Source organism: Phaseolus vulgaris, chromosome 5, assembly GCF_000499845.2.
Source record: "Phaseolus vulgaris cultivar G19833 chromosome 5, P. vulgaris v2.0, whole genome shotgun sequence".
In the NCBI taxonomy this organism is placed as follows: Eukaryota; Viridiplantae; Streptophyta; class Magnoliopsida; order Fabales; family Fabaceae; genus Phaseolus; species Phaseolus vulgaris.
This window is the reverse complement of record NC_023755.2, coordinates 3,958,760-3,980,485: the sequence shown is the minus strand read 5'-3', so window position 1 is coordinate 3,980,485 and position 21,726 is coordinate 3,958,760. Positions and strand designations below refer to the sequence as shown.

At 31.9% G+C, this 21,726-nt stretch overlaps 1 protein-coding gene across 4 annotated transcripts; it reads right to left on the bottom strand.

Moving 5' to 3' along the window:
* Positions 1 to 13,047: 13,047 nt before the first annotated feature.
* LOC137834904 (uncharacterized) lies at positions 13,048 to 20,843 on the bottom strand. 4 transcript variants are annotated; one of them, XR_011084980.1, is made up of 7 exons: positions 20,270 to 20,837; positions 19,970 to 20,025; positions 19,828 to 19,873; positions 19,008 to 19,085; positions 15,438 to 15,551; positions 15,129 to 15,251; positions 13,048 to 13,365 (listed from the first exon to the last, which is right to left on the bottom strand). XR_011084980.1 is itself a non-coding variant. In XM_068643133.1 (7 exons), the coding sequence occupies exons 1-7, from the start codon at positions 20,645 to 20,647 to the stop codon at positions 13,260 to 13,262; spliced, it is 858 nt and encodes a 285-aa protein (XP_068499234.1). In that variant the 5' UTR covers positions 20,648 to 20,843; the 3' UTR covers positions 13,048 to 13,259. The 4 variants fall into 4 exon arrangements, 3 of the variants coding, with proteins under 3 accessions (XP_068499234.1, XP_068499236.1, XP_068499235.1); XM_068643133.1 differs by having other exon boundaries at positions 15,129 to 15,208; positions 20,270 to 20,843; XM_068643134.1 differs by lacking the exon at positions 13,048 to 13,365 and adding an exon at positions 14,788 to 14,942 and having other exon boundaries at positions 15,129 to 15,208.
* Positions 20,844 to 21,726: the final 883 nt, after the last annotated feature.

Below are 21,726 nucleotides of genomic sequence, written 5' to 3'. Positions count from 1 at the left end.
GTTCCAAACACCAATTAGAATAAGAAAACGAAGTAGAACGAGATTTTACATAAATCCAAGACCAAACATTTACTTGCACAATTATGAACACTTATGACACATCAGTCACTCCCCTTTTGAAGATGATAAAATTCTTGTGGTTTCATATTTCACTCACTACCCCAACTCAAATTGTACCCCACACATCATTAACCGAATCTGAAGACTGACTCATCTTGAACTGAACAAAGTTTGACATAGGATCATTATGAGACACGAACGACACTCCAAGTCACTCAAAGCATAAACTCCAAACACGCCAAGCAAAACTGCAGACGAAAAACAAATGGCGATAAGACTCTTTCTCCTTCCCACACAGACAACACAATGAATTTTCAACCACCACCTCTCTCCTTTTCAACCACCAAAATGGAAAAATTGTATTGACCTAATAAGCAAATAGAGTAAGAAGAAAACCACGAATTTTAGGATTTAAAGAAGCAAAGGACAAAGAAGAGAGAAAGGAATTTGAAAGAGAGAAAACTAGGGATTTGAAAGACATAAAAGGGGGCACTCGAGAGATGGTGTGGAAAAATGAGGCCACTTGCCTATAAATCACTTAAGCAACATTGGCCATGCCCTAGCTCACACCTAACACCTAACGTTGGTTTGGCCCTAGCACATGTATAAACATTTGTGTTGTCCTAGCCCTTGAATCACATTCCAACCTAATGACAATTAGACCCTAACATGCACTAACTGAGTTAGCGTCGTTCTGGCCTAGCATGCTCATCCCATCTAAAGACGGTTCATTCCTAGCTACACCCAATTGTAGTGTAGAATCAACCTATTCCTAGTAAAGTCCTTCATATTTTGACTTTGCTTATATCGATTTAGCACACACATAATTGTTTGCAAGCATTTGTGTTTGTGTTGAGTCTTCATGAACAACATTGTGTTGTAGACACTTTAATCCATTCTAACGTCTTACATATGACTTACGCTTAAGTTTAATTAATCATTTTCTTGTAGTGAATTTCCACATCCGTTCGTAAACTTTTTATGCATCCAAATTTTGAAATATTGGTGTTTTTAGTTCACTCGTATCAATTGAAAAAATTTCCGTGTGATTTCATTCATTTACATTGTTTATTTTTTCTCTTTCACTTTAGTTATAATGATGTCCATCTTTGTTATTTCTTACATATCTAAATTAAAAGAAAAATTATACTTATCCCATTCAAATCTTCTCTAATTTTAAAATAAATATATATTTTCTTTGTATTTTTAATAAAATAACATTCATATCCTCTCTAATTTTTAAATATATATTAACCTATTATGTCTTCATAAAATAATATTCACATAATTTTTTATAAAGTAACATTCAATTCATTTATTTTATTTAAAATAACATATATCAACTAAAAGTTAAATAAAAGTTATGAAAATTAAAATTAAAATTTTATAATATAAAAATTAAATATTTTTTATAAAAAATATTTTAAAAAATACTTTTATAAAGAAAATAAGAGAGTTAGTGTCACGTTATCAAAAAGATTAAAAAAAAAAATTAAGTGTCATTTATTAAAAATATGAAAAGGTAAACTTCTATTTAGAAGTTATAAAAATGGGAACTATCATTTATTTAAAAAATAAAATAAGTAAATATCTATTTTAAAACTAAAAAAATGTTTAAATATTATTTAGTAAAATAACAAGTTTCCCAAAAATTATAATATTACATGTCTTATAATGGGTTCCTTCTATATTAAGATAGAATTAGATAAGGTCATAAAATTAGTCAACAAATGAGATAATATGAGCTTATACATTACGCTATATTGATATTTTTTAATAAGACATTAATTTCAGATCAAATGTTCATGATGATATATTTTGTACTTTTCAAATCATGATTCAAACCTGAAATCAACTTTCATTTATTTCTGTCAACTTTCTATGACTATCTTAGTTTGTACAATAACATTGAAATCTTAAAAGATCTGATAAATCTTTTAATATCTTGCATTTATTTAAAACTACAACATCTTAAATCACTTAAATGCCTCAAAATTAATTGTTCCTAATCTTTTGGTAATAGTTACTCAATAAGCATAATATACTCAACTGTTTATGGCTAGCTTAATCTGTGTGTAAAGTGTTTAATTAATAAGTATTATAAATGCGTTTTATTTTTCATTTTTTTTGTTTGAACTATATAAGTGCTATAGTTTGCCAACAACTCCATTAGTACTTATTTTCTAAAATTAAAATATAAGACTAATTTTGAAAAAAATGTAAATTAAGATAGATTTATCGTTATAAACTAAAATTAATAATTTCATTTAATTTAATAAATAAGAAATAAGTCTTATAAATAAAAATGAAAAATACATATCATGAATGTAAAATACCAATTTCTATCCTTTACATTCATCTTGAGTGTAAAATGGAGACTAATAATTAACCATTTTGCTTAAACTTAAAACAAATGTTTGCTTAAATAAACATTTTTAAAAAAATCATTTATTTAAAAATAGATATAATTTGCTTAAAAACATAAAATCACGTATTTTTAAAATAAGCATATATACTAGACTAACACATTAAAAAAGATAAAAATTTACTTATTTCATTAAAAAAAATGTGTTTAGAAAAAGTAAGTCCATGCTAACAATTAGATTATGAAACTTTTCACTTCCAAGAAATTAAAAATTCTTGGTTTATATCAAGCATTTAATTTAGAGTCCTAACTTTTGGGTAGATGAACATCTACCTCCATGCCCAATCACCATGCATTTATGACAAAACATACCTCCAATGAAAATTTTATTCTTTTAATTATTACACATTTTGTGGAAATTTCAACTTTTGTATATGCAACAAATAACTACATATTCGCTCAAAGCCAACCACCATTGTAGTGTCTGTAGCTTCCTACTTAAGCAATCATCAATAATGGAGCTTAATATCTTTTGATTCAGTGTTAAAATCAATGGAACAGTGTGGCTTGGAATTCTGAATGATTTCTACAGTTTCAGTGACAAATAGTATAATTATTAATTAACACATTAGTACATGCAACAGAAACCCTAGAAGACGTGGCATGATGTAGCTTCCATCTTCAACACGCAAAGGTGATATATATTTGGAGGGTTGAGACAACATTTTGGTACCTTAGAGTTACCATATCCTTAAATGATGTAATGTAAAATATGATTGATTTCATTATATAATGGCTATAATGTATCATTAATTATAATATGATTAAATTAATCAACTTGACATGTGTTTATTTTCTACTAATGTGCCCCATGCTGAATATAAATGATAGAAGGATATTGGGTACTGATTAAACTTATCATGATTAGCAATTAAATAATGTAAAGACTAATTATAATACATATTCGTTGAGGTCTACATTAATATTAATATACTATAAATAGATACAATAACCAAAATAAAATTACGTTATTATTATAGTAATTATTGTATTTAAATGTCAAATATTTACTTGAGTATCGGAGTACCTTATATAAATGTATTCCCAATCTATAGGTCGAATCTTGTGAGAGTTAGGAGAAGAAAGAATTAAGCGAAATACGACCAAATAGAAGAAAACAATTGTTTAACCGATAATCTTTAGTGTCTTAGCATTACAAGAAAATCATCAAATTGCAGCTAATTTTAGTTATCAAAATAATTAGTTACTATTGAACTAAAATAAAGACCATTTTAGAGACTAAGAAAATTATTGGTATCTAAAATAATTTCCAGTATTAATAAAAATTTATAAAATAGTTTTTAAATTGATATTTAACCATTAGCTATCAAGTTAGCTACTAATATTTTAGATTCTAAATTAGTCTCTAAAAGACTAATTGAGGCCAATTTAGAATCTAAAATATTAGTAACTAAAACGCTGGTAGCTAATTTAGACACCAATTTAGAAACCATTTTATAAATTTTTTATTAATAATATAGACTACTTTAAATATAAATAATATTGTAAACCATTTTATAAATTTTTTATTAATAATATAAACTACTTTAGATATAAATAATATTGTAGTCTCTAAAATAGTATCTAATTTAGTTAATACAGTGATTAATTATTTTTTGTCTTTAATGTTGATTACTATTCTATGAATGTAGTCCTTCTACAAAACAGAGAATAAAAAAAATTAACAAATGAATAAAAAGAAAATTAGTGATATTACATTATTTAAAATATCCTTAAGTAGTATTGTAGAATCTTAAAGGAGAAAAATGTACCAATGGAGCCAAACCTAAATTGAGATATGGAATTTTTAAATAATAAAAAACCTTTTTGACTTTTAGACACTTTAAAATCTCATTCTTATCTGCTGAAATCTCAGAGTGAAAGCATCCAAAAGAAAAGACAATATTGAGAAAGTAAAATGGTTGAAGCAGACATAATTAAACAGGATAATCAAATTCAAATGGTAGTGGTTATATGGTGACGCTGTGATTGTCTACATGATTACCATAATAATTATATCTATCATGACAAAGACAACAAAATTTTCTTTTGTTAATCCTACATGAAAATGCTTCTTTTATTGTCTGACTTTTTTTATTTTCACAATAAAAAAACCTTAAATATTTTTGTGTTTGTGGGATACTAAATATACTTGCTCTTGTAATTTTAGCATAAAATATTATAAGGAAATTTATATATAAAAAAAAAGATATAGCATTAATTACCATTTTTAGAATTAGATGAAATCTTTGATAATATGGTGGTGAAGGTAGGGATTGTGCTCTCTTGGTCTAATCAAACTTATCCAATATCTCACCAATTTTCCTTGTGTAAGATATTCATCCAATCTTTCTAAGATATTCATTTTGTGGGTTCTTCTTACTCATTTCCACCACTTCAAAAATTGACCATTATTCAAATATGGTTTTTTGAAGGGAAAATCCTCAATTCATCACAAAGGGTCATAATTCTTGTACTTGGTCACTTTTCATTTGTGTTGTTGGAAAATTGAATCAAAAATTATTGAAAGGTGGTGATAGAGAATTTTGGAGGAAAAAAGGAACATCACACCACAAAACATTGTTGACCAAGCATGCTAAGGTGGAGAAATTGGTGAGTGATGGTGAATCTTAGTCATTGATTTGAGGTAAACATGAGGAGATAAGTGGGCTTGTGTTTGTGTCCAATAATGACAATTGAATTTCCATTGCCCATCTCAACCTCCACAAGTTGACCCTTTATGGCTGAAAAAAGGAAGCCCAATTCAGACTCCACATTCCAAAGGAAAATGACTTCAACATGTATTTTACCTCTAAAGCCATCAAAAAGGAGATGTTTGACCCATGAAAAGTTTGAGGTTGAGACGTGTTTGATTTCTCTACCTCCTTCAATTTGCAACTACTCCAAACAAACACAAAAAGTCAATTCTCTTTTACAAGCATCAATTAAGACATGAGTGTTGGTGCCACTTATTCTTCAATAGAATGAAACCAGTTTAGGATAAATGTGTGTTTAAAGCATAGTCAACTTACAACTTTAATATAACTTCTAATCCCAAGAAATTTAAGTACTCTATAGAGATTGTGATTTTGATTTTTTTTAATCATTATGTGATGTTTTTTATTTCTAATTAAGTTTTTATGTTTAAGTCATTTTATTTGCATAGTGTATATATAGGTTTTTGAGATGGTATATTTTTTTTTATTATAATGAGTTTTGGTTTGGAGGCATCTAACCTCTTTTGTTTATATAGGTTGAGACATTCCTTAATTGTCCTATTTTATCTAATGTAATTCATTCTAAAAAACAATAAACTTCAAGTTTATAAAACTGACTCACAAGGTTAAAGTTTGTATCATCTATAACTATTTATATATTATAAAATGTTTTATTTTTATTTGAATGAATCTCTAACACAAACAAAATTTTAATTTCCACTAGAAAGAAAATAACTTTTTTTTGTTAATGTTGCATTTACTTGAAAAGAGAAGAAGTTGATTACGGTTCTACAAAAGATGATGATTAGAAAGTTATGAATGAGATTGCAATAAGATGAGCAACTTTACTTAACTTTTCACCAACGAACAAATTGTTTTCTTTTATCGAAAGGAATGGGGAGTATGCATCACTTCAAAAAATTAAAGAAATAGACACTCACCTCATTGTGTTTTCATTAGCTGCAAAATCAAATTACTTTTCATAATTGGTATAATCCTTTAAGGAAAGAAAACTAAAATAATTTTGTTATAAATTAAAATTAATTTATATAGAAGATTATTTATATATTTAATATCATCTAAAAATATTAAAAATAAGTTGTTTACAAGTATTATTTTATAAAAAATTTCCTAAAACTTCCTAGAACTTTTCTCTAGGACAGGTTCATATTTTTACTTGCAAAATATATATATATATATATATGGAAAAGAGTGATGTGTTTTATTAGGGATGGCAAAGCAGGACCTGTTGAGAAAAAATACATGATGAGTTGTATATTTCAACTTGTTGATACATTTAGACACGTCCCGTATAACCTGCAGTCCACACAGGGTGGGTGGGGCGAGCTAGTCCAGATAACCCTTATATTTTATCTTTTAAACATTTTCATGGAGGTGTATGAAGAAACTATAAAGTGCAGAAAGTATTTGTTTGATTTAGATTGCTCTATTTATATAATCAAATATCAAACTATTATTATATATTTTAGGAACTTTCTTTTACCACCCTCGTACTTTCTTCTTAAACCTGCATAGTGTAGGAAAAGTCCAAATTGTCCATGGATTAAAAATATTTTGGATTACATAATCTGAAAATTTATTTTAGATTATACAACTTGAAATATAAAATGTGTTCTGAATTGCATGATCCAAAAACATATTTTGAATTGCATAATCCATAATATGTTTTGAAATTATGTATTTAAAAATATATTTTTGGATTAAATAATCCAAAAATATATTCTACATTCTACAATAAAAAAATACATTTATGAATGTATTCTAGATTACATAAACTAGAAATTCAGAATATATTTATGAATCTATAATGTATTCCACAATCAATAATGTACTTTTGGACCTGTAAATATATTCTATATTGTGTAATCCAAAATATTTTTCAAATTCCACAATCTGAAAATCTAGAAAATTAATATTTTAACTTTTTCAACACCTCATGAAGGTGTATCTAAAAATAATATCGGCGGAGGAAGAAATAACCTATATTTTAAAGGCCAAAAACTAGCACCACTTACCATACCTTTTAAGCAAAACAAATAAGGCTTGTACTTCTTGCACTATACTACTAACGTGAAATAACGAAAATATCCTTAGTTGTTTTTAAAATAAATTTAGGGATTTAACTCTTCTCTGTTTGTGTCTTTTTTTTTTACCATTTTGAGTGTTTTGTGGGAGGCATGAGTGTGGTTGGTTCTTGTTAGGTCCATTTGCAATCGTTGTCCAATGCTTTTTTGGTGTTTGGTTGTTGCTTTCATCAAAGAAGAAAGAAATGTGAGTTTGTGGTTTATTTTCAATTCTAAAATTTGATTTCCATAATGGGGTTTAGGGTGCATGTGAAGAAAACCATTCCGAAAAGGTAATTCTGGAATAAGAATAATAACTTTTGGAAAAGGAATTCCGGAATGTATCTGTTCTAAAAGTCATTATTCTTATTCTAAAATTGTCTTTCCAAAATGGATTTTGCATTTCCCAATTTAACATTGAAATTTTAATTTTGGAATGCACTAAAATAATTGAATGATTGCTTATTCCAAAAAGTCTTTTTGCAAGACGATTTCCAAAAATCTATCTCTTGCCATTTAACCCCATAATTACATCTTTTTACCTGAATTAGCTAGCCCAAGCTTCTAAACACCACCATGACCTCTATCACACCTCTCCACCACCACTAGAAAACACCAACAGCCAACACCTGCACATTTGCACTCATTCCTTTCAAATCAAACGTGCAAGGGAAATTGTGTAACATCCCAAAAATGAATATCTAACCAGATATAAATTTTATTAATTCACTTAATATATGTATAAATTTACTTACTTACAGAAGAAGGAAATAAAAAAATCATTATTTCTATATTTCTCTCCAAATCCGCTCCTGCACCTATATATGCTCATGTACATAATATAATCATTGCAGTTCGTACAAAAATAAACAAAGAGTGAGATTTACCACCGTCTCACTCCTTCCAATACCACAGGTTAAGGATTCATCCTCATCCTTATGAAAGATAAGAATAACCCAATCAAGCGCAAACTTCCTTAACATTAGTTACAATACCCAATGCTACCTCTTTACTATTTTTGTCAAACTGAGATCTCTCACCCAATTATCTGCATAACTTTAATCCTATCATTCCTTTTCAAAGGTAGAATGTGTGTATTCTTTATTACTCACACTAAATCATGTTTCTTTGCTACACGTGACGAGTTGGTGATAAAACCTATGCAAATTTTATTCCACTTCCGTCTTGGGAATATCAAACTATGTTAACATACTTCCTAGTCGTTATTTGTTTGACCTTCGATTTTTTACAAGATAAACTAGTAACTACATACTTGACTATATTTTCCTTTGTACCATGTCACCAATTAAACTTCTAAAAATCTTGATACCCTTGGGTCATAGTTAGATGTAAACTGAGTTGACTTTCATGACTCTTAGATAACTCATTTGCTTCAATTTACCATTCTCTAACACACATATTTTGTTTCTAAATTTCAAGATATCATTCACCTCCCATGTAGAAATCTTTAATTTTACCAATATTTAATAATTTTAGAATATTATTCAAATTCAATTTCACAAATTTCTTTTCTCTCACTTTTTTCTAGAAACTCATTAGTTATAACAAATGTACAACAACTTCCAAATTCAAATTGTTGAAACTTCCACTTAAATCCAACCATCTAATCTTAAGTGTTGATACTTATATTTTCTTGTGACTCTAAACATTTGTTGCAAAAACATTTCCTTTCCTAGGATAGTTCTTCAACTAAAGATCATAATCTTGCAAAACTCCATTCATCTTCTCCGAAAGCAATTATGCATCATTCATTACTCGATCTACCACAATCCAGATTCCATTAGGTACTCTCGTTATTTGTGGAAAAGAATCACATAACAATAGTACTTCACTTCTACTTAGCCACGTCCAATTGTTATAACATTATCTCAAATTTTTGATACTCCACTTTAGTCTCTAACAAGTTATATAGACAAGGACTCATTGAGCCACTTCCTCCTTCTGTTAAACCATCAAAAGAACTTCTTCGGATATTACCTTACTTATGTATGGTGCCCATAAAATCATTTTTATAACTTTTATGCTATACTATATTTTCTAACTTTTGCTTGCAAGTACAAAATCTTATCCTAAACTTGGAAATCCCCATTTACTTCCATTATGAAAACTCTAAGTCCACTTAGTGTTAGACACTCCACTAACATGAGTGATTAACCATTACATCTGACATTTGAAATGTATCCTTGCTCGTGACATTTTTAACCTGATTTGCCCTCCTAGAAGATAAATAAACTTGAAATCTTAACCCTTTAACAAATACACCAACCTCTCTTGTCTCGTGTCTATTCACTTCTGATCAAACAAGTACTTATGATTCTTATGATATTAAATATGTCAAACTAAATACTATCGAGTCAGTGGCTCTATATCCTCATGACAACACCAATACCATCCTTTTCGTGTCAAGAGTAGAGTAATTCTTCTCATGAACGTTTAGTTCTCTCCAAACACAATCTAAATTCTTCATCATTCTTCTTTACCAACAATATTGATATTCCTCATGGTAACATACTCGACTCAATAATCTATTTTCTCCATTCAATCGCCAATTTAATTTTTTCAACTTTACTACTCAAATGAAAACATTCTATAAAATGTCATTAACGCCTACCCTGCCCAAGCACCAGACCAAAGAAAATTCAATTTTTATCTTTGAAAACAATCTTGACACTTGTTCTGGTACCAGAATTGTAACACCCTAAAGATGAACGTCAAACCAGATATAAACTTTATTAATTCACTTAATATATGTATAAATTCACCTATTTATAAAAGAAAATGAAAAAAAAAATCATTACTATATTTCTCTCAAAATCTCACTCCTACACCTATACAAATATTTGCTCATGTACATAGTACAATCACTGCAGTTCACACACAAACAAACACATGTCAGGGTAAGCTATCAAAATAAAGTTTTGACATAAAAAAATATAAGTAAAATAACTAATTTGATTAATAATTCATAATTAATTTAGTTTTCTTTTTACTCGAACACAATCATACAAATTCCAAATATCAATCACAATAATTCGATTTCATTTCAATCCGCAGTACTTTGATTTCATTACAATCATACTGACTTAACATAGATTCGTTTGCTTCACAGTACCTTAATTTTCTTTCAACCCTCGGTACCTTTGATTTCATGCTAATCATAGTGATTGCAAATGAATCTATTGTCTTTCGAAAAACTCATTAATCATATTTTGACCACATAAATCCATTTGTTTCACGGTACCTTGATTTTCTTTCAATTCCTAGTACCCTTTTGATTTCATTTCAATCAGTAATGGCATATGGATTTATTTTCTTCCAAAAGACTCATTAAGTATGCCCCTACCAGAGACTAACGGCTAATCCACTCCAATCAGATCTAGGTAAGTCCAAATATTCATATCGTGTGACTACAAGTGGTCATGGTGTGTATGAACTCTCCTTCAACTTTTCACCAACTAGTACCTTAGTTTATGTGACTTAGATCATCAGTGAAGGCAAAGGATCTCTGCTCATAGGTTTTTCATACTTAATATACCAAAACACAACATCTCATACATTACCCCGAATGTATGACATCAAGTTCATACAAGCTTTCATCAATCACATACAACACATATCATTAACATACAATGCAAATCAATCACTCATACATTATTTAAGATCTCAAATCAATTACATATATATCCCAAATTCATACATACAAATTCATAATCAAATTCAACTTAACTAAATTTATAACCTAACATGCATACAATTACTAGATTAATTTATTATTTAAATCAATTATATAAAGTTCTGTTAAAAAAATATAAATAACACATTGACATTTCAAAAAAATGGTATAATGCAGGTCACAAATGATATAGTGCAAGAAACAAAAGCAAACAAAATAATTATTCTTACACGGTATAATTTTATAATTTTTTGTACTTTTGTTTTCTGCACCCTCATAATTGCTAACTACACCCTAGGGTTAGAGAAAAAGACCAAACTACCTTTGTCACTGCTTTCTGTTGTTGTTTTTGCAAGAGAAAAGTAAAATTTATATTTTTAAATTCTGAATTAGTTATTATGGAAAATTCTTAGATTGATTATTTTGGAAGCATCCCAAATTTCTATTTCCCAAATGGGTGTGTAGTTATTTTTTTGGATTGGTCATTACACCTTTCTTAGAACATATTTTGGGATTAATCATTCAATAAACAAGTTCCTTTTTATTCCACCAGTGAGCCTCGTTGAAGTTCAAGGATCCTCGACCCTCATACATCTCGGCCCTACATCACATAACACAATAAAATTGCTCTTCAAGCTTCAATTTTTCACCATACACAAAAAAGGGGCAAAAGTGACAAATGGGGAAACAAAAACCCAATTCTGATTTACGTGTGTATGGAGTGTGAAAAAAAGAGATTTAGATAAGGGGTGGAATACCAAACTATGAAGGATTGCCACCAACCTCAATATCTGTGTCTTTAAAGGTAAAATCATTTGCTTGAAAAATTTGCCACATATAACCGAAAAAGGGGGTCAGAACAAGTAGCGTGTGAAGAGAAGAGAAAACACCCTTCAATGAGAACAAGAAGAAAAAACTCACATTGATAGAAATTCAGACTAAAAAATTAAGGGTATGTGTTTTCCTCGACAAACAATAACAACAAGAGGAAAAAATCACAAATCTTTTTCTCTATTTTTCGGGAGAGTTTCTAAAGTAGTTATTCTGGAACATTAATATTACTACTTCAGAATGTGCTTTTTCGAAGTCAAAAATAACCTTCTAAGCAAATTTCTTTTAATAAATACTTTCTAGAATGTCGGAAACCTCTAATTTGAAATCGATGATCCAGAAAACCTGGTGCAGCCATTACAACAAACAAAAACTCCCATCATACTCATTCACAGCTTTTCCACTTACCAAAGGCTACCCAACTTTAAATCACCACCAAAACTCGTCGGAATGGTTGTATTTCAAACTACAATTATGGGATACAAAAACAAAAGCCTTTTCTATCTTATAATAGAATATCTCTAAATTACAATGGACTCTTTCTTCCTACGCTTTAGGATTCTCGACCTTTACCTCCAAAAATATGAAGTGGCTACTAAGTACTTAAACTCAAACCAACCTTACAAAAGTTTCACTTGCTCCCAAAAAATAATTTTCATAAGAATTCAACAATCCTTTCGGAAGTATCACTCCGAAAAGTCCTAAAACAAGTAAGAGAACGGAAAATCTTAACCTATACTTATAATTTGTGAGGTTGAAATTTTAAAAAAATATAAAAGGTTGGAATTAATAAAAAAAATATGGAGATGTAGGAAAATTTCACTACCAATTCATCCAAAGCCCAACATTGGGAAGCTCATTTTCTGTTTGTCCTATTTCGATAAAAAAAAAATGTGAAAAGCATTATGCTTTTAACCAAACCATAAAATGCAAATATCTGATGGAAATTTAATCACTTAAATAATTTGAGACTTGGAGCCAGGCATTAAATGCTTATATTACATATCTGGCAACCGATTAATTAAGACTGTTTTTCGAATTAAAAGAATCCGGCTATTAAAATTATTTTTCTTCAAAAACAAGTTAATCCAAATGCATTATCTTCCAAAAAAAATAACTTATAATCTTCCTAGGAGATAGGGACAAGTCATACCTACCCTTAATAGGTTGGTCAAACTATCAGCCCACAAGAACAAACGGAGGTCTAAGCAGACAGTGACTTCTGAGTCATCGCTATTCATTCAACCTCTAACTATTGCAAATTTTCTGGTCAAAGACCACCCAAAGTAGAAATTGTGTAGAAAAGCTGAAAAATCTGTCCATTTTCAGTTAGTTTTATACATTTGCTACTATAAGGAATACGTTTTCAATGAACCACAAATACAATATTGAATCAAGTTCGGTCTGTTAGAGTCCTGCAAACCTTGATGTCTGTAAAGTCAGCAAGGTCAGTTCCCAGCAGCCGGGTCATTTCTACACTGTTCAGTGGCAGGAAGCAAAAGCCTAAGCCTACTTCTGTACTTTGTGATACGGTGTAACCGTTCTTCCCTTAATCTATGTGCAGCAAAAGGAAAGTAATAACATTGTTAATATTTTTATCTCACCCTAAAGCAAAGCATGGTATATCACAAAAAAGAAAAAGAAAAGAAAATAGTTCCATGCTATCCACAAATTGTAAGCCACATGATTGAACTACATTAAATAAGGAGACGTGATATCATTTGGATGGAAAATACCTCACCAATATTTCTCAATATTAAATATTGATTTTATCTCTTATTACTAGATTTCTTCTTCATTATAATATACATTAATTATCGTGTTTATCCAACACACGAAATTTATTATTTTCATTCTCGGGGTTGCTCTCTTCTGAACATGGTACATGAGTCGTATCATCCACCGGGACTTGTTTTATCACTCATCCTTTCAAACATGCAATCAGAATCTAACGAGAAGAAACCCAAATGTGTTTTGCCTATTCCCACTACTTATAAGAGTAAACTTTCTAGAAACCCATGTACGTTTTTCAATTTTTGTTTATTTCCTGCCATCATTATTCACTGCAATCGTAACAGTTCGCTATTATTATGAATGTTTTATTTATTTGCATATTATATCTTAGAAAATACCAAATCTCCTATATTTATTATATTGATTTTTTTTTCTTGATATAAATACAGCACTTGCATTGTCTCAAAAATACAAAATTTTAGTTTAATGTTTCTCTCTTTCCCAAAGTTTAACACTAATAATCCACTATTTACAATACACACATACGTATATATAAAGACTAGCATAACTTGGTACCAAAGTCATGCAAGGTGTAAGGGTCATTGTACCCAACCTTACCTTTGCATATGCAAAATAGTTGTTTCGTAGCTTGAACCCATGAGAAATTAGTTACCAAGGTGTGTGACTTTACCATTAAACCATGGCTTGCCCTCAAGTATAATAATGTGAAAGTGTATTATAATTTAAAAATAGAATAACTCGAGTATGTAATATCAATAATTTAGATACTTATCTTGTAGTATTGTGTCATTAATATCTTAACTCTATTTCATATTTGATAAAGATTATGGATAGAAAAACTATACAAGAGGGGGCTAAAAAAGAAACCAAAATCAGAGATTATTTCAAAATGCCCAGAACAAGCCATTGTGGATTTTAAAAACAACCAAAACACAAACAAAGTGATCTTAGAGACAAGGTTACAGAAAAGAAAAAGAAACAAGACAGAAATGTCGAAAATGGGGGAAAATGAAAAATTGAAACGACGGGTGCCATACAAAGAACAGCGAAGGGTTTGTGGAGTATGGGATAGGAAAGGTGTCACAAGTCAACTGAGTGGGATAAAAGAGGCTTCTCTTGAAAATAAGAGTTAATGGAAAAAACTAATGAAATGGATTTTTTGTACATTGGGATGTGCAACCTGACCTGCAAATTCTGGGTCTTCAACTTGTTAGAACATGACAATCTCCAAAGGCTAGCGCATTTCCCTATGGTCCGACACAGCTATCCTATGCTAAATAAAGCATTGGAAGCCACCCCCAACTCGTAGGATCCAACAATCTTACGAGTAATATCACAATTCTACAACCTTGTTGTCAACTTAGTCTTCCAATGTTCTGACAACAAATCATATGGACTCACAAATTCAAAAGGTGTTTGACCACAAATCTACTATATTGGGTTGTATGCTACAGTTTATAATGCATTATCAACTAGACATGTACTGTTCTTGCCACAACTCAAACATAGATGATGAATAAATAAACCAGAAGGTGAAAGGGAGGGCTACAAGTTAAACATACCGCAATTTAACCTTTTTGGCCCGTTTAATATGTCTCTTTAATAAATCTTGTGGTAACAAGTTCTCAACAGATTGTTCATTCTGAAAGCAAATATGATATGATTAATGGGATAGAAATCTTGACCTAGAATTGAAGTGAAAGAACAAAAATGTCAATAGAAACATCTGCTTGAGAGCAATACTATTCTGCAAAGCTTATGCAACAACACAACTTGTGTCAACAAAATAACTATTTTGGATGAAAATAAAGATTTCAGTTTCGCAAATTTGATTGCTTTAAAATAGGAAGTTAACTAGAAGAAAAGCTAACCTCTTCCGGCTCATCTTCAATTTTTTCATCTTCTTTCTTGTTTGATATATAACCAGCCACCATATATGCAGGCAATGGTTTAGGAAGTGCCTTAATTACATCTTTTTGTTGCGGCTGCCAATACAATGAAACATAAGATAAATAAATAAATAGCACATTGAAATAAATAAATGCATAAAATATTCATCTTCCAAAAGTAAGTCATTGATAGTAAAATCCAGTAAATTCCTGCATATTTGTCACACTATTTGTAACCAATTTTAAGACCACGGGTAAGCATACAAGTCATCCCCACTGTTAGAATATTGTAAGTATGTTAAAATCTCATAGATATAGTAATTGATGATATTAGGATCAATTGATGATATTGGGATCAATGAGATTGATTCGATATTTATGTTATTAGCCTAAACTAGGAAAACTCTGTAATTATGTTCGGTCCCTGTAAATTGATTATCTCTATTGTAGTCTAAACATAAGGATATGCCTTCTCGGTTTCTCTCTTCTCAATATGGTATCAAGAACCTAACAAGAAACGAAGCCTAATTTGTGTTTTGCCTATGGGCCCATTGCTCATAAGTTCAATTTAGAGAAACCATGTACTTTTTTCATTGTTCATTGTTTCATTGTTAACCACCGCTAGTGTAATTGTTCACCACCGCTAGTGTCATTGTTCACTGCGACAACTATGTGAGCTTTTTCCTGTTGACAACCACCCCAGGAACATCACCCTGTTGTGCAACGACCAACCCTGATAATCACTATTCCATTTGACAACTAACACACCCAAACGCTGCTCCTGATTTTTCACTTTCACCATGCATGATGACATATTTGGTGAGTTTTCTAGTAGATCATTTTGCGATCAGACTAACCCTATAGTTTTGGTTTTGGATTTGTGGTCCTTCCATTCTAACCCTATTTGGCTGGCTATTTTGTATTTGGCTAGTTATTTTGTGTTTCACTATTTTTCACAAACTATGACAACCACCCCTCGGTCGCTTGTCGTGCAACGACCAACCCCGATAATCACTACTCTATTTGACAACTCACGCACCCAAACCCTGCTCTTGATTTTTCACTGCCACCATGCATGGTATGGCATGTTTGGTGAGTTTTCCAATAGACCATTTTGCAATCAAACTGACCCTATAGTGTTGGTTTTGGATTTGTGGTCTTTCTTCCATTCCAACCTTGTTTGGCAAGCTATTTTGTATTTGGCTAGTTATTTTGTGTTTTGCTATTTTTCACCAACTATGACTCCCTGCTATCTACAAGTTTGATGGTATTAACGGATTCTTTGGGCCTTAGACATCAAACATTGCCTCAAGCCACATCACTACTAAAGAAATTGCAGCTGAAATTTATCAGCATAAGTGGAGTAAAATTGATGCCCAGTTGTGTATTCATCCTCTGGAAAACAAATTGATGCTCCCATGACACATGTCAACTGGTTTGGACATGCACCAAATTTATTTACACTAATGACCAAGGTTGTCAAACTCGCGAGTCTACGTAGACTCGTGAGAACTTCGTAAACTCGACTTGTAAACTCGCAAGAGTTTACTTTTCATATTAAAAAAAAATTAATAGTAAATAACTACATTTAGTCCTGAATGAACCCGCAATCACCGCAGCCACCGCACGAACCACCTGCAATATCCTTTGAACTGTTATACATGCTCCAATATCCTTTGAAGTCCCTGCTAGATGGTGTTTTAATCTATAAACCCCTCTTGTTAATACATTCTCACAATATTTATATTTTACGTTCCTTGTTTTCCCATCAATAGAAATACGATGTTTCCACACAGGATTCGCAAGCACAATCAAAAACAATAAAACGAAACAAGAGAGAGGAACAACGACAACGGAAGAAGAGAGAGGAACAACAACAACGAGCAACAGAAATCGCGACGGCGAGTGGCGAGCGCGACCTCGAACAACAACAAGCAACAAGCGATGCCAAGCGTGAGCGCAACCGCATGCAATGGCGAATAGGAGTAGCACTGAGAGCAATCTACGAAGAGAACAACCAACAGTGAGCACTATTCGAGAGGCGAGTGGTAGCGATTTATGTGGATGTGGTTCGTTTCAGAGTTGGTTTTTAGGGTTTTGATCTGATTTGCTGCCTACTGCCCCTAGCAAAAGAAGAAACATGTATTGGGCATTTAGAACATTAGGTAAGTTTTTTTTTAATCCCGAGTAACGGATCGTGACAGCCATCGATCCTTCGATCTACTTGCATACTTGCTCTAATCCGCACGGTTGATGATTCGCCATGCGAGTTAGCTCGCTCTCTTCTCCAAAATCGCTTAATTATACAAGTATGCGAGTATACTCACAATTTTCACAACATTATTGTTGACATATTGACCTTCGTTATCCATTTGAAGCGTTAGATCTTTCCTCTTGTTTTGCAAAGAACTAACCCCAAAAGGTTAGTTCAACCAATTGAAAAGAACAAGAGGGTTGGATAGAGCTTTAAATTGCGTTGAAAACGTTTTTGTAAGACACTTGTGAGGATCTAGGGGGATTGTCTACTAATTAAAAAAAACAATTTTTGAAAATTTTTCAAAAGACTTGTGAACATAACAGACACCATCTACTGCAACAATCTCAGTACTATGGCTCTTGCTCATAATCCTTCTTTGCATGCTCACACCAAACACATGGAACGTGACCTTTCTTTGTTCGAGAAAATACCCTTAGCAAACAACTTCAAGCACTACATATCCCTACAGCACATTAGTGTGCTTACATTCTCAAGAACGCCCTCTCCCCCAATAGGTTTGTTGTGTTGAGAACCTAGCTCCCTGTAGCTGATCCTGCTGTCTCCCCCACCCCTTCAGAGCTTGTGGAAGGTATTCTTTACTTTACTGTATTTGTCTACTTTCTCTATTAAGCCTTGGGCCCTTATCAGTCTTTGTGTTCAGATAGTCTATTGAACCTCTGTTTGATAGTTTATCTATATATAGTAGACTCTCTTTTTCTAAAGATGATTAAGATAAAATAATTCAATTACATTACTTAAATTCAGTTCCATTCTCTCTCTTACTCTTTGATTTTCAATAATGCAGAACCCACAGGAAAAGCATAAATGATTACAAACTTCTACTAAAAAACCATTCAATCATTTATCATTCCAAAGATGTTAAATGATAGAAGATATCATGCTTCTTCGTAGAATTAAGATCAATTAATTATTCTGATCAGCTTTTAAAAATCAAAATATTTCATTCAAATTCGACAGAAAAAACTTAACTGTAGTGAGAATCACTTATATTTAGTTTCAAATTAAATATTTGCTATACATGTGAAAAGTTACAACCAAAAATATTCATTCTCAAGTCAACCTTAGTTAAAATGGAAGTTGAATTAAAGTAAAAGTCCAGCAAAAGTTGACGTGGAATATGTAAATTATCAAAGTACACATACATGCATTTAGTATCATTTCTTTAACAACAAGACAGAATTACACGAGAATATTTTCCAGTCTTCATCACACGCTTGAAATCAGTAGCAGATTACAAATCTTAAAAAGGGGGAGTACAAATATATTATTCAAACCTGGCTTTCTTCATTTACACCATTTCGCAACCATGATCTACAAAGTGCATATAGAGAAGCATCCTCTGTTATTCTTACCTAAAAAATGAAATATAAAATAATTACCACAACTAAAAAAAGCTCCAGGGATAAAGCTAAGATATTAACATTAACTACTGCAGTAAAAATAACGAAAGTAAAGTAATCCTTGTATAGCTAGTAATATTATCAAATTTCAATAAACTACACAAGTAAATAGCCAATTCTATTATAGGTTAAGCTCTAAGGAAGAGAGAATGCTGAAACCATGTGTTTCTGAGATAGCTAAAACAAGTTGTATGAGAGAAAGCAGCCAATAATTTTAAATCTGAAGTTTCTAAGCCAAAGTTCTCTAATAAAGAATAGAGAATGAATTTGAGAGTAAATTTCCCTTTCTTAGAATCTCATTTATAATAACTTTGGAGACATATGTATGAGAGGGAACAGAAGAGAATATGAAAAGATATATCTAGGAACTAGTTTCCAAAGACGACTTTAATTCATAAAGAAATTAAAACAATAAAATCAGGATAAGTGTAGGACTTGTATCGATATGGTTAGAACTCACAAGCACATCATATGCTAGAGATGTAATGAAACTGTAAAAGATACTGTTGTAGGCAAAAGACAAAGTGCAGATTCCAATGTATTTAAAGAAGATTAAAAGCACCTACCTTTCTCAGAATGTAACTAAACACACATAATTTAATTTAACTACAACAAATCAATGGATTCATTATAAACAAAAATGTAAGACGTTTACATTGCAAAGGATGTAAACAAAAGAGAAAAAGAGACTCACTTTTCGATCTCTAACAACAATGTAGGTATCCTCTCTGATTTTTTCCCTGAGAAACCAATCAGAGATATCATCAATCCCAGCTCCATAACCAATAAAAAAACACAACAATATATACACCACGTGTTAATGAAAAAAAATTCACCTGGTACTCGAATCTTTACCGCCATTGATATCAGAAACCGCAGACCGAGACGCCGCCTAAAGCCAAACGAAAAGCAACCAAAAAAACAAAGGAACAATTAGAAATCCAGCATAATTTTATTACCACCAAAGATACACTTCAATTCAAACCAATTTGAATCCAATTATTACTATCATTTAACCAGGACAAAATCTGGAGCTCAAAAAAAAGGAAAAAACATAACCAACATTTATTCACTCTAATACACATCACTCGTTCACAAAATTCACAAAAACGCAAAGAGGGCTTCAGATTGGAAACCTTTTTAACGGGAGGCGATGCAGTGGGTGTGGCAGCAGCGTTACCCACGTGCCCGAACGGCACGTGAGGCAGTGGCCTGGTCACGTGCAAGGCATGACTGAGGTAATCCAAGTGCATGCCGCGATTCACGCCGTACACCATAGCCGGAGGCGCGAACGCGCCACCGGCGACCCCGTGGTCAACGGCGGGGTGGCCTCTGACGCCTTTGGGCGCGAACGGGTAGGCAAAGTGCGGTTCGTGGGGTTTGGCCGAGAGAGGGTTCGCTGGAGCGCGAATTGGAAGGGTTTGTTGATGCGGAGAGTAATGGTGGTGCGGCTGAGGGAGAGGCGACACAGGCCGCGATGCAGTGGTTGTAGCAGCGGCGGGATCGAGAGGCATGGTGATAGTGGTGGTGGCGGCGGTGGTGGTGGCGGCGGTGATCTTTGAAGAGTTGTGGGAGTGGATGGGAAAAGGAAGCTGCGAAGTGTGGCGGAAGTTTGGGTTTTTGTTTGGAGAGAGGAAAAAGGGAGGGAAAGGAAATTGTTAATTATTGTGGAAGAAAAGGGGAAAGAAAAATTAATAACAGCTCAGTTTCAATTTGGTATATCATGTGGATTCTTTATGGAAAGAAAAAATAAATAAATATATATATATATATTATTGTTTTTTATAATCAATTTTTTATAACTCCTATCTTCTTTTTTTATTTGACTTTTTACACATGATGTTGTTAGTTGACTTACTACATTTTTAAACATGAGTATGAAGTGTCATTATAGCTTAATTAATCAATATGGTTAGATGGTAATATGGTTAGATGGTCTATATAAGTTGAAAATGTGATGATTTAAAGTACATGAGCACGTTTATATAACATAAATGAGTTTATACATATCGATGGTGTCATCGTGTGCATAGTTTTTCCCACATTCTATAAAGTTTGGGCACTTAAAAGGTTCACCCGCTTCCTAGTGTTTCAACACACTGGTAGTTAAGTTCATAATCTACTTTGTAACAAGCCGACCTCCCCACCTAACCTCCATCACATTGGTCAACATCCGTAAAGAAAAAGGTGAGTCACTCTGAGCGTTCATGAAATATTTGGAAATGAGACTCTTAACGCCAACAACTCTTTTTTCGACGGTGTCAAGGAAATGTTAACACCCTTGACAATCTTGAAATTGCTCCCAAGGATTGCAATAGCCGAGTTTGGCCCGACCCTCGTTGGAAAAGGTTGCGATCTCTTCGGCGACCTTTTTAGCGGTCTTAAAGCTCTTCCAAACTTCTCTCTTTGATTATTCTTCTTTTTATCCCCAATAGAAGGAGCATAAGGTCAAGTACCGGTATCGAGACTCACCTCGGATCGATCAACTCTTGCTTGGGAGTTCCGGAACCCTCCCCACCTTTCTTGTTGATGTTATTACAAAGTTGTTTCAATACAAGCTTCACATCAAGTGCAACAAAGTTAAAACCGAATA